Source organism: Aptenodytes patagonicus, chromosome 7, assembly GCF_965638725.1.
Source record: "Aptenodytes patagonicus chromosome 7, bAptPat1.pri.cur, whole genome shotgun sequence".
Taxonomy (NCBI): domain Eukaryota; kingdom Metazoa; phylum Chordata; class Aves; order Sphenisciformes; family Spheniscidae; genus Aptenodytes; species Aptenodytes patagonicus.
This window is the reverse complement of record NC_134955.1, coordinates 73690668-73704434: the sequence shown is the minus strand read 5'-3', so window position 1 is coordinate 73704434 and position 13767 is coordinate 73690668. Positions and strand designations below refer to the sequence as shown.

The window sequence follows — 13767 nt, the reverse complement described above, 5'->3', positions numbered from 1 at the left end:
CGGCTGTACCAGGGTGACGGGCCTCCTGGGCCTGGCCTGCTCTTCGCCACTGCTGTGCCGGGACAGCCCAGGGCCGAGACGCTCATTCTGCAGAGGGGTGCTTGGCACCGCGGTGGTGTGTGTCTGCGGGGCTGGAGCGGAGCGGCCCGGCAAGGAGAAGCTAGTCAGGGGCTTGCTGTTTTGTGTGAGGGCACTCTCCACTCCTCCCCAGCTCTAACTGCCATGGATGCTCCAGTCTCGGCTGCAGCTTCAACGCCAGGCAGCTCCCTGCGGGGACAGCCTCCTTCTCCATCCTGCCGCCTTTGCATGCGGGCAGCTGCCTGCCCTGCCCAGAGCTGACCCGGTCCGGGGCTGTGAAGCTGCTGCCATGGAGGCCTGGGGTGTGCTGGGAGAGGACAGACAGATAGATCAGGTCCCAAGCACTGAATCCGCATTTGTCCTCGTTACAGTCGACAGGGCTGGTAAGATCCACCAAGACCTGTCCATAAGCCCCCTCTGCCCTCGAGGGACTCAGCGCCTCCTCCTAATTCAGTGTCATTGGCAGGCGTACATGGTGTGCATTCACCTCCCTGTCCAGGTCACTGATGGAAACACTGGAGAGGTCTGGCCCTAAACCTGAGCCCTGGGGGACAGTCGCTGGCCACCAGCCAGGTGTTGCCCCATTTGCTACAACCCTTTGAGCCTGACCCTTCAACCCGGTGTTCGCCCATCACGTTGTGTCCAGCTCTCACCGTGTGCTGGGCATTTTGTCCAGAGGATACTGTCAGAGACAGTATCAAAAGCTTTGCTAAAATCCAAAAAACCCCACGTCCACTGGTGGGTAACCTCGTCATAACCTTGTCGTTCCAGCTATGGTTTAAATTTACATCTCCTTATGTCACCGTTTCATCTTGTAACAGTATTTCCAAACTTCTAAATGCACCTTGCTGATTTGGTTTTAATCTTGTATAGCTCTTCAAATGAACTTGGCTGAATCCAAGCACATTACTTTAATCACAGCTACAAATCTAAATTAACAGTATTAAGTTAGCAAATCTAAATGAGCGTGGTGTCCCCAGCCAAGACTGTCTGGGGACCCTGGCAGTTGTGCTGTGGATGCCCTGAGCTGCTGCGTCCATTTGAATCTGGTACGTGCCAGATCTAGATTAAAAGAGAAAAGTCCTGCCTGGAAAGGCTGGGTGACAGCCCATGGCTGTGACTGCGGCCGCCACGTCGGGAGGTGGCCAGCCGGGCATCACCAGCGGGGTTTGGGGGTTGGAGTGTGCGGTTTGCTCTGCTGTGCTTCCTCCTCCACTGCTTGGCATCACCATTCTCCTCCAAGTCCGTTTCACCTGCAGGACCACCCCGAACTGCAGTGCTGGCACGGGCCAGACGAAACTGAATCCACAAAACGTTTTTGAGCACTGCCCGGGAAGTTTGCTTTCTGCCAGAGTTAATGGTAGCAGTAATGGTAACGGTTATGGTAACAGTTCCCAGCACTACAGCAGTGATAGGCCATGCCCGCAGCAGCATACTCAGCTGAAGACCTCTTTTTTTTTTTTTTTTTCCCTGAATGGGGACTTAAGACTTGGAATCAGTAGTCATGAAAACCTACAGCCCCCAGTATCAGGAAAAAAAAATAAATTGATAGTGCTGAAGAACAGGGTTTAGAGGCTGGTATTTTCACTCATCCTTTTTGCAACTTGGTGGCTCCTCTTAGTTTGCATGGCACTGTGGATGGATTATGGTCGGACTGGACAATAGGAGCAGTAATTATTGTACTGACGTTAAATGTCTTTAAATATCCATGACAATTCAAGACTCCTGCTTATGGCTAGCTGTGAAACTTTATTTTATTTTAGCTGAGCTTCGTTAATACATTTCTGGGATGGTAATGCATCTGAGTAATCCGATCTGTACACGTATAATTTTATCTGTCCCGAAGGGAGACAAGTGCTTCATTTCCAACGCGGAGTCCTGCTGAGGTCCGTTGCTTACGACTGCACAAGTTCCCTCTCGGACACGTAGGTGCTTCTCCGCAGGACTGTGCTTCCTCCCGCCCGCCTGCTCCGTGGAAGAGCATCTGCCTTCCCACCCGCCTGCCCACACCGTGGGGGGGACGCTGACGCAGGGCTGCGCAGAAACCAGCGCCGCAGCTCTCGCGGAGTTTTTGGCGTGGTCACTGATAGATGATTTCATAGCTGGTGTGGGCACTGTTGTTATCTTCCTTGTTTCCATACTCTGTGAGGATCCTGGATCTGGCAATGTAAGAGATAAGGCTAATGGAACTGTCAGGCTTTCTGGGAGAAGAGTGCAGCGCTGCTGGTTGTGGCAGCTGGGAGAACAGCGATGATCTAAAATTAGGCCATGTTCCATTTTTATTTAGATCCCTGTTGTTGTGGGGGCTTTTCTTGTTGTTTTTTTTTTTTGTTTTATTTGTATTTTTGGCTTTTGAATGACATAAAATTAGCTCCTGAGTTTATTCTGAAAATAGCATTAAGAGCTTAAATGTTTGGTGGAGATGGCTATAACCCATTGAACTGCCGTGATTTAGAGGCTGCTGAGAGTTTTAGCTTAGCAAGTGAAGCACACATGAAACATCCCTCATTTTCAATATATAAATGGCATTATGGCAAAGTAACTCCAGACCATGAGGTCAGGAGCATCTGTCTGAAAGCTGAGTGCCTGGAGTGGAGGTGCGTTGAACAGCGGGGATGAGCTCTAGCAGGAGGGGCCTGGAAGGCACTGCTGTGCCATGTACGGTGCCACCAGCCTCTTCCAAATTGCTTTGTCATCTGGATATAAGTGTCTGTGTGTATATGTGTGTGTATGCAAACATATATATCTCTCAATTGTTCTTCTGGAAGGTAGTATAGAAGCTCTTATGTCAGGATACGGAGAATGGTAAAGACATCGGGTAACAAGATGAGGATGACACACCGTTACATGAACCTCAGTTTCATGATTTAACCACAGACGGTTTGTCTTTGCTTTTTCATTATGTGATTTGCTTATCTTGCAGAGACTAACAGACGTTTGCTCTCCCTTACAGGCTCTTGAACCTGATCTACAATGGAAAAACTGCTTTTGTTTCTGCTGTTCATTGGCATAGCGGTGAGAGCGCAGATCTGCCCAAAGCGCTGTGTCTGTCAGATTTTGTCTCCGAACCTTGCCACCCTTTGTGCCAAGAAAGGGCTCTTATTTGTTCCTCCCAACATTGACAGGAGGACCGTGGAGTTACGGCTGGCAGACAACTTTGTTACAAACATTAAAAGGAAAGACTTTGCCAATATGACCAGCCTGGTGGACCTGACGCTGTCCAGGAATACAATCAGTTTTATTACACCTCACGCATTTGCTGACTTGCGCAATTTGCGGGCTTTGCATTTGAACAGCAACCGATTGACTAAGATCACCAATGACATGTTCAGTGGACTCTCCAATCTTCACCACTTGATACTTAACAACAACCAGCTGACTTTAATTTCTTCCACAGCTTTCGATGATGTTTTAGCCCTTGAGGAATTGGATTTGTCTTACAACAATCTGGAAACCATCCCCTGGGATGCAGTGGAGAAGATGGTTAGTTTGCACACTCTCAGTCTAGACCACAACATGATTGACCATATTCCTAAGGGGACCTTCTCCCACCTCCACAAGATGACCAGGTTGGACGTCACGTCTAACAAACTGCAGAAGCTACCGCCTGATCCTCTCTTCCAGCGAGCTCAGGTACTAGCAACCTCAGGAATTATCAGCCCCTCGACTTTCGCGTTGAGCTTTGGTGGGAACCCTTTGCATTGCAACTGTGAGCTTTTGTGGCTGAGGCGTCTTTCGAGGGAAGACGACCTGGAGACCTGTGCTTCTCCCACGCTCTTGTCCGGCCGGTACTTCTGGTCAATCCCCGAGGAGGAGTTCCTGTGCGAGCCTCCTCTCATCACCCGGCACACCCACGAGCTGCGGGTGCTGGAGGGTCAGCGGGCAGCACTGCGGTGTAAGGCTCGGGGGGACCCCGAACCAGCAATTCATTGGATTTCACCTGAGGGCAAACTGATTTCAAACGCAACGAGGTCCGTGGTGTATGACAACGGGACGCTCGACATCCTTATAACGACGGTGAAGGATACGGGCTCCTTCACCTGCATTGCTTCCAATCCAGCTGGGGAGGCCACGCAGACGGTGGACCTGCACATAATCAAACTCCCCCACTTGCTGAACAGCACAAACCACATCCACGAGCCTGACCCCGGCTCCTCGGATATCTCCACTTCCACTAAGTCGGGCTCCAACACGAGCAGTAGCAACGGGGATACTAAAGTCAGCCAAGATAAGAAGGTGGTCGTTGCGGAAGCAACATCCTCTACCGCTCTGCTGAAATTCAATTTTCAGAGGAATATACCTGGGATACGTATGTTCCAAATCCAGTACAACGGTACTTACGATGACTCCCTTGTTTACAGGTAAGGCAGCCCCAGCCCGCCTGTGCGGGGCCCTGCCGGGCTGCTCGGCACTGACATGCTGCCCCCGGCTCCGGGCAGCCCCCTCCACCAGAGCAGCAGTTTCCCGTGCCGCGCCGGCCGAGCAGAGCCCTGCCTGTGGCAACAGATGGTGGGAGTCTCGGGAAAGACTCAGGCAATTTTCTACTCGCAAATAGGGAAATTACCTTGAATGGTGTTATTTTTAGATAATCCAAACGGACCTCTAATCCTCTGAACTAATCTGATTGGCAGAAAGGTTGTAAAGTTAGATGAGTCAAATGGATCTTAATGCTCACAGCTTTATGAAAACACAGGGCAAAAGGTGTCCATAAACGCATTCCTCGTAGCGCTTTCTGGCGGTCTCTCATGCTGGTGGTGTGCAGAGAGGCACTGTGCTGCCGGCTGTGACAGTCACACCGTTCAAAACTGTCTTTGGTAATTTCTTCTACGTTTTTGATGTGGTCACTCTCATGGGGGGCTCTGCCATGCAGAGCTGTGCCGGGGGGCTTGGCGGCGACTGCTGCTGCACCAAACGCAGGGCAGCAGCTGCTGCAGGGATGGTGAGCAGCCCTGCAGGGGTGGCGGCAGGAGCGGAGGAGCTGAGTCCTGGTGGTGGTCACCATGGCAGGGGGCTGCAGCACACGGCGGGGAGGTGCCTGCGGGTCTGCCGGGTTCATTGATGCTGATTTCCTTCTCCCCCAGAATGATACCTCCCACAAGCAAAACCTTCCTGGTCAACAACCTGGCCGCTGGGACTGTGTACGACCTGTGTGTCCTGGCCATCTATGATGACGGGATCACCTCGCTCACCGCCACCAGGGTCGTGGGCTGCACGCAGTTCACCACCGAGCAGGATTATGTGCGCTGCCACTTCATGCAGTCCCAGTTCCTGGGTGGGACCATGATCATCATCATTGGTGGGATCATCGTGGCCTCTGTGCTCGTGTTCATCATCATCCTCATGATCCGCTACAAGGTGTGTAACAACAACGGGCAGCAGAAGGCCACCAAGGTCAGCAACGTGTACTCGCAGACGAATGGGGCTCAGATCCAGGGCTGCAGTGGGGTGCTGTCTCAGTCGTTGTCCAAGCAGGCTGTTGGGCATGAAGAGGGCATCCAGTGCTGCAAGGCTGCCAGCGACGGCGTGACGCAGTTGCCGGAGACCGGCTCCAGCCAGGAATCGGCCACCACTACCTCCGCTTTGCCTCCCGCCTGGACTTCCAGCACTTCTGTCTCCCAGAAGCAGAAGCGAAAGTCGGGGCCAAAGCCAAGCAGCGAGCCGCAGAGTGAAGCTGTCAGCAGTATCGAGTCCCAAAACACTAACAGAAATAACTCCACTGCCCTGCAGTTAGCTAGCCGTCCCCCCGACTCTGTCAAAGGGGCCCCCACGTACAAAAGAGCACAATCAAAGCCAAGTAAGTTCCTCACTTTGCCAGCTGACGCATCCCGAGCCAAGCGCAGGCTCTCCCTGGGCGGCGAGCTGACGGAGTCCCGCTGCCCCGGCAGCGCCTGGGGCGCAGGTGGATTGCGGTCCAAAAGGAGCATGTCCATGAACGGGATGCTAGTCCAGTCAGACAGCTCTGATGTGGATAGTGGAAAAGCAACTTTCTCCAGTTCTGAGTGGATATTGGAAAGCACTGTGTGACCTGCTTTTTTTTTCTTTTTTTTTTAATTTTAATTTTTATTTTAATGAAAAACAAAACACCAAACGTTGTGTGAAACTCCCTCTCCCGGGGAATTGGATTTGGAAGTCCACTGTTGTCTCGCTGATTAATGGCTTGTTCATGCGGGGTTCTGTATAAGCCACCCAGTGCACACAGGGTTTTATTTAGTTTTTCATTTGATTTTATTTAAGATCAAAACCGAAGGCAACATTCAGACATTAAAAAAAAAAAAAAGAAAAAAAAGATTAAGGGGTGAAAAAAAGCATGAAACAGCACCAGTGCCTTCCCTACTCTAGGACTGGCTTCCTGGTTCTGCAGTAGCAGAAAACAAAAGAGTTTTCACAGAAAAAGCCTTTTATAAAGGAAATTAAATTTCCTCCAAACTAACAAATAACCACTTCTGGATCAATCAGTAAAATGATATTTTTTAAAACGGTCAGACTGTATATTTCTTTTCCGTGACAATGGTGTTGCCTTTGTTTTTAGGCAGATGCTGTACAGAAACAACAACGCTGTGTTGTTATGTTGTGTAAAATAAAATATTCACTCCATACACCAGCCAGCCTCGCGGTAACTGCCTGCCCAGGAGCCGTGCCCGGGGCCCGCAGGCTCCGCTCAGCGGGTCCCACTGTGGGGGCCAGGAGGAGGAGGAGGGTGCCGGGGCGAGGGGTCCCGACAGGGTCCAGCTCGCTGGGGCTGGGCGTCAGTGCAGCAGCCGGGCTCCACTGCCGGGTCTCCCCGAGAGTGTGCCTGACCCGCGGTCCCTGAGCATCCCTCATCCCGCGGCAATGGCTTTGCCTAGTGCCAACGCTGGAAAGAAACGTTGCCGTTCAGCACCAGCGCTCAGGGCAGGTGTCTGCCCGTTGCTCCCAACACACGCAAGGCCTGGTTTGCTGCTCCGTTTTCAGAGCTGGCCCCCGCCCTGGCCAGTGAAGTGCAGTGCAGTGCAGTGACGGCTGTTCCCTTCCCATCAGCGCAGGTGCATGGAGGTGTGAAACGTGGGTGAGGGGAGCCTACGGGAAACGTGGGAGTAGCTCCGCATCCCAGCCGCAGCGGCAGGCATCGCTGCAGTCCTGCAGACCTCCTTTGGGGCAGGGAAATGGGACTTGGTGGAGCTCCAGGCAGAGTGCTGGTGCCTCAGGGTGCAGGGGAGAGAGCCGAGCAGGGGCAGCGAGCAGGGCCGGCAGGTCGACCCCGGTACTGCAGGGCAGGGCTGCAGCAGACGGGTACGTAGCCGTTCAGCAACTCATAGTGATGATTGATCGGGATGATGATGGTCATCTTCTTTCCTAGACTTTTTGGGGCATATTTGCTGTAAACTCTGCAGTTTGTTTCAGTTCTCTTTAATTCCTGTGCACAATGAAGGGACTGGAAGATGTTCTCATCTTTAACCTGCTGTTTGTGGTGCATGTGGGATAGAATAATTTCAAGCCACTATGTAAGGATGTAAACAATAGGTGATAGCAGTTGAAAATCCCATGTTGTGAGGATGGCAGACGTGCTTCTGCTGCTCTGCTCATTCTAAGGCAAAAGCTACAATTAATATTAAACAAACTCGTATGGTCATCATGTTTAAATCAGAGCCAGCTTTAACTCTGCAACATTAGTGCATTCTCAGATGCCAAACAAAAGGTTTCGTATGGGCTTTGCGGCCATTAAACTGATAGAATAGTTAAATTTTACACCCTGTGTGCTTGTTCTTGAGGGCAGTGTAACCCAAGCAGATGCCTGAAGAGACCCTGGCTCTAACCAGGGCAGCAAGCCGGCCCCGGAGCAGTCGTGGCAGGGAATGTCTTGTGGCAGGGAACGTCTCCCGGCAGCCCCCTGGGTCTCTGCCTCCGAGGCCCCGCGGCTCGGGGCTGACACACTCGCCAGGTGACCCCTGTTGCTCTCAGCCATCGTGGGTTGCTCTCGGCGGTTTTACTGCCTGTCGTGGAAAAACAGTCTGGGTGGGGGTGGTGTGAAGGACATAAAAAGAAGAGGCTGTTTCTTTTTTAGAAAGCCCTTTTTCTTCCCTTGGGAAATGCAGACACCAAAAAGGAAATAAAGCCTCAAAATTAGAATACCCGCTTCCTACTGGAAAAGTTTAAAAAAAAAAAAAATCCCTCCTTAGATTTCTCTGGAAGTCCACGTTCTTCTCGAGGGGCTGTATGCGCAGAAACTAGCTATTAAAATACTGCACCGTCAAAGGCAGTGATATATTTGTCCAAGTTCTGGTAGTCTGACAACGAAGGCATTGTCAAGTACAGGAAAAACGAGTGCTTCTGTGCCCCAGCAAGAAGCTGCTCTCCGCAGACAGTACCTTCACTTTGTGCTTGGGCATGGAGGTAGTTTTAAAGGTTTTCTGCTGAGGTATTTGTTTCAATCATGCATTTTAAAAACTTCAAATGAAAATGCTTTATATGTTGTCTGAAATTGGACGTAAATGTGTCTAATGTTTTGTGAAAGTGCTAAAATATTAATAGCTTTTGGGGATTTAGGGAGTCTTATTTTTATATTTTTAATTTTTTACTCAAAGGAATCATTTTCTGAACACTGAAGCTGAGTGTTCTGGCCACAGTGCATCTGTATAAGCAGCTTAGAAGGACCATATGCCCCTGCATTTGATTTAATTCTCTGCTAATAGTGTAGGAACAGTTAGACCTGGATAGCTGAGGGTTCGTCTTGTGCAGCTTTCTCTCTTCGGCAGAGAGGAGCATCCCTTGGGAATGCACTGGGCGTGAAATCTGCCATTTCCACTGGAGTAACTGCAGCAGGACAGTTAATTTCATTCAGGCTTGATTCAAAGTGTGGAAAGCCTTATGAAGGAGGAAATTCTGTCCTTTCTGTTCTGCAAAACCAGAGGCTGCCAACAGTTTGAGGCAGAAAGTGCTGCAATACTCCTTGATCAGAATAACTGGTACGTCTTTGTTCAGAGTGCAGTACTGCAACGTTTTCTAGTGCTTCAGAAATGAGAATATTAGTTCAATAAACCCAAGCGGAGTGTTCCCCGTCGTAGGTGATGGGAGCTGACACGTAGGGCAGTCCTGGGGGTGTTGGGGGAACGGGGGGTGCATGTCTGCGGCTGGCCTAGCGCTGCAGTCCTGGCTTCACCCCAGGCTGCAGACAGGTTTGCAGACACCTGAACCAGCAGGTGCAAACCTGCCCCTCGGGGCATCGCCCAGCCTGCAGGTCTGCTCCCGTGATGCTTCTAGAAAATAGATTAACAGAGGTTTTAGCCATGAGATGGTGTCTTTTTTCACAAGCACCAGAGGAGGAGAAACTGCTTCAGAAATTTGTTTACTCTTATTAAAATTGCTGGCACATGCTTCCTCTTACACCATTTTCTAATCCTTTTCCCAGAGTATACGCGTTGTGTTAAAGAGAGCTGGTACAAACAATATTGGGATGGGGAAGCAGGGCTTTGTTGGGTGAAAAGTTTGTTGTGTTAGTTGTTTTCTGTGCTGCCTTTCCGCTTGTGTTCTGGGCACGTTTTTTACAGTGAATATATGGTACTGCTCCGCCCTGGGTGCCAATGTGGCTTTATTTCTGCCAGTGTGTTCCTGTGTGTTTGACAGCCCACCCCACCCCACGCACCGGGGCAGCCCTGGAATAACGAACAGTGAACTGGAAAGTGATGGCCCTGTGCCCTGTGCCGGGGAGAGGGGCACGGCCGCCGGCACACACTGCTCCGGCTGGGAAGGGCCCAGCAGCCCCCGCTGCCTGCACCGCCACGGGGTGGCTGCTGCCGGGTCACGCTGCCTGCCCAAGGGGGTCCTACCAAGGTGCCACCACGAGGTTGGCTTGTCCCTGCCAGCTGCAAAGCTGCTGGAGGCTCGAGGCTTGCTGCCAGCAGTACAGGGATGCTCCTGCCTCCTGGGGACCATGAAAGCCCCGCTGGTCAATGCTTCGGGACTGCACAAAGTGTCTTCTAGTAACTCCTTAGGCACCTGAGTGCAGTCGCTGAGCCAAGCAGCTGCCTGGTGTTGAGCATCCCGGGCTGGTGGAGAGACACGGAGCTGTGACGGCCGACAGTCCTGCCGCCGCTGGCACTCGCTGCGCACATGCCCTTGAGAAGGCACAGCGTAGCCCTTCCTGTGCCTCTGTGAAACCGTACCCAGAGCCACAGCAGGCACCCTGCATGGAGAGGGAGTGCGTTTCTTCCCCCAGTAATTGATTCAACCAGCAGAAGTAATGGTCACAGCTGCTGTTACTTACTATTGCTTCTCCTCCTATTAATTGAGAGGAACTGGAGTCTTGGAGGTACCGCTCACAGAGTGACAACATCTGTCAGCATTGCAATAGCTCAAGAACATTTACTGTCCTGTTCTAGGGTGCTGCTTGCAACAAGGGGTGTGCTATTGCTCTCTTAAAGCAGCAGTAACAGCAGCCACGAAATCACACAGTACCTTTCCCCTGGTAACTTAGTAAGTAATCTTAATGTTGGTCGAAGTTCTGGTTTAAAAGAAGCAAACCATGGCAAAGTCAATAGGGTCCTGCTTAGAGAAAACACCTATCCCGTATTTTCCTTTTGCAAATGTGTTTCTGCATGCCTTGCTGCGCGTCAGGGTGTCTGGACCTGGTGCCAGAGCCTGTGCTGCCGGATCCGGCCCGTGCTGGGTAAGTAACCCATTGCAGCACCTCTGCCCAGATGGGGCTTCCAGGCGGCAAAGTGCCGATTCCTTCTGCAAGTCGTTCTGTAGTGCTACATGCCCCTGCTGCCGTTGTTGCCCTCAGAGCTGAATTGTCCCTCTGGGCATCAGGCACCCACCGAGGGGTCCAGCTGGCGCCAGCCCACCCTGCACGGGCAGCAGCGTTGTCTTTCCTTCCGTGCAGGCTGAGGGCAGGTACATTGCATTAGGTGTTGAATGTCAGATTAGATCAACTCTGTAAATAAGAATACATGTGCCCTATACTGACTTTTACTGTTTGAATGTGGCTGTGGTCTTGTTTCACAACAGTCCATGAAACAAAAGTGCGCAGGTTAGTGGGGCTGAAGTGTTACATGTTAAAGCACCTACACCCTGGCATCAGTAACACAAGACCAACAGAAGGCAAATCGTACTGGTCTTGCTGACTGTAGACTTTTAATGTAATTGATTTATTCACAAGAGCTGGGCGTGAAGGCTGCTGCTGTAGCAAGAAGGAAGCTTAGCTTGGAGGGAAGGAAACTAAAGAGGGAAAAAAGCAAACGTGGCACATGGCTGGCTGCAGAGAGACCCCACGTCGGAAACTTTGTCTGTATGAAAATGAACAGAATAAGCTCCTGTTTTTGGTGTGCTGGAACAAGCTGTGTCACCTCAGGTCATTTCAAGTGCAGCACTTTAGAAAGCATTCCTGTCATAAATCTGGAAGTTGAGACCATGTTGGTGTGCCTAGCTTGGTGCCAAGCTGGTTTTCCTTCTGGACTGCCAGTTTTACGTGTGAGGGCCAGATTGCTTCTCTAGAGGAGCCCGCCGTGTTTTGTTTGCAAGCCATGCAATCTCTTCTGCAGAGGAAATTTCCATTGGGAGAGGGAAATGAGGAAAACCAGTAAGGGTTGTGGCCCCAGCCCCCTTGGTTTCCACGGGAGGCCCTTGGAGGGGGTTGGCGGAGGGCAGCACCAGCCTGCCCGTGGTGTGGGCACGCAGGACCGGCAGACCTGAGCCTTGGCTTCACGCGGTCAGTCTGTAGGCAGCTGGGAGCTGTAACCTGCAGCAAACCAAGGATGAATTTAAAGCATGGTGTCTCGTTTGTATTTACATACTGCAACTGCAGCTTTGCATTCCCTAAGGTAAGTGAAGCCGTGCTGGGGTGGCAGGGAGAGAGGCTGGGCACGGTGGGACCGCAGACGAGGCAGTGCTCCTCCTGGTGAAAAATAGCTGCCCTGTGGGCTGTCTGCTACGCCATGGATCCCTTTGGCGCAAACGATGTGGGAGCTCAGGTCAGGACAAATAGACATCTGCACATTCTGTCTGAAGTGACTTTTTCTCTTGCATGTAAACCTCATGAAGGCAAGTGCCGGACTCGTGCCTATCCACTGCTCCGTTCTGGTCTTTTCAGTTCTGTGCAAACTTCTGAAACTATGCAAAGAGTTGAAATCCTTGCCATGGAAAAAGGTGCAGCCTCAGTGAGAGCAGAAGCAAACCTAGAAACTGGAAAATTCTCTGATTCTGGAACAATGAGCTTTACTGGTTCCGTTTTGGGTTTTTGGGAGGTTTTTTTGTTAGTTTGATCGTCCCTTTAGCAGAAGCACTGCTGTGCCAGCACTTCCAGCTGGGGCCAAAGCTGGCTGGTGGTGGCTCGCTGAGCCCCAGGCTGGGGATGCCAGGTGCCATTAACCCTTTTTCCCGTTAGCCACCGCGCTCTGCCTGCCGTGCCCCAGCTGCCGCGGTGCTGGCGGCACCCAAGCCGGCAGGGTGCCGGGGCCAAAGGCAGGCTCTGCTCCCTGCTCCCTGCCCGGGGCGGCTCCGCGGGCAACTCCCAGGGCTGTCGTTGGTACGGTGCCGTGCTCGGGCTGGCCCTGCTGAGCACCTCCCAGCACCGCCTGCCCCACGGCAGGTCGGCTTTGGCTGTGGGGAAGAGCCAGATCCTGCTCCTTGTCCCCTCACTGTTTCTGTTTTGTCTCTTTGCACAGAAGCTGGGGCTGATCTGCAGGACGCCTGCCCGCCTCCGCTTCCCGAAAACGTTGCCGCTGACGTTCTTACTCGGCAGAAAACAATAAGATTCCAACTCACTGAAGATTAATGTGTTGCACCACTCTCACCCCGCTGAAACCTTTACTTGAAGCTGCAGCCAAAGCCAAGAGCCCGTCGAGGTTGGCTGCGTCGGATAAACTTTCTTCCCCCGTTCACAGATTACCCATCTCCCATCTGCCACATTAAGTCTAAATACCTTTTTTTCTGGTGTCCAAGGTTTTTATAAAACTAAAAATTATGATGAACAATCTGGTGGCAACAGCTGCAGTCCCAAGTCATGTTAAATGTCGCCAGTGGTGAGTCCACAAACTGTAAACATGGTAGCTTATATCACCTGAACAAATAAATGTTTTACTATGACGGCGTGGGCATGTTGGTTGATCCGGAGGGTTTTGCCCAGCAGCAGGCATGCCCTTCTGTGCATGGTGCTGCTTCTCCGCACCAAAGGGCCCCATGCTGCTGGTGGTCCGTGCGCCCTGCAGGCGATGGTGGGGGGGTCACCCGTGTCTCTAAAGCGTGGGGCGGGCGAACGCCTCCTTGCTGCCTGCGGAGGGCCTGGGGCTCTGCTGAGAGAGCAGCAGCAAGCTGTGCCTGGCCCCAGCCCCAGCTCACGGCCGCCGGTGCTGCCTGCCCAGGATGACCGGCTGGGTCAGGTACCGATGTGGCAGGAGAGCTGCCCAGCTTTGCCCCTTGGGGCTGGGCGACGGCATGGGCTTTGAGCAGAGGGGGAGTGCCCTGTCTGCCCCTGTCCGCTGTGAGGAAAGCCCTGGGGCACCAGGGCTGCTGGCCCCGCAGAAACCCCCTCCCTTGCGGCCAGGCAGGGAACCTGGGACATGGTGGGTTATGGCACCGTGGGCTCCTGCAGCGCCATATGCCGGGAGTGCCACACGAACGGGCAAAGCACCAAGCACCGGCGTGCCGCTAGCTCTTGTGCCATGTCAGCCCTAACACGGGGAAGCCTGGGGTGGGGGGACAGCTGGCGACTGGCCT

General features: G+C 52.3%; 1 protein-coding gene across 3 annotated transcripts in view; it reads left to right on the top strand.

Annotated features, from left to right (window-relative positions):
* The window catches only part of LRFN5 (leucine rich repeat and fibronectin type III domain containing 5), a 66620-nt gene extending 53483 nt beyond the window's left edge, over window positions 1-13137 (top strand). For 2 of the 3 annotated variants that reach the window (XM_076345831.1, XM_076345830.1), the window contains exons 2-3: window positions 3032-4439; window positions 5160-6676. In XM_076345831.1, the coding sequence (XP_076201946.1) occupies window positions 3052-4439; window positions 5160-6102 (2331 nt within the window). In that variant the 5' untranslated portion in view covers window positions 3032-3051 and the 3' untranslated portion in view covers window positions 6103-6676. Of the gene's footprint in view, window positions 1-3031; window positions 4440-5159; window positions 6677-12716 lie in introns of those variants that run through there. The other variant, XM_076345832.1, reaches the window with a different exon arrangement.
* Window positions 13138-13767: the final 630 nt, after the last annotated feature.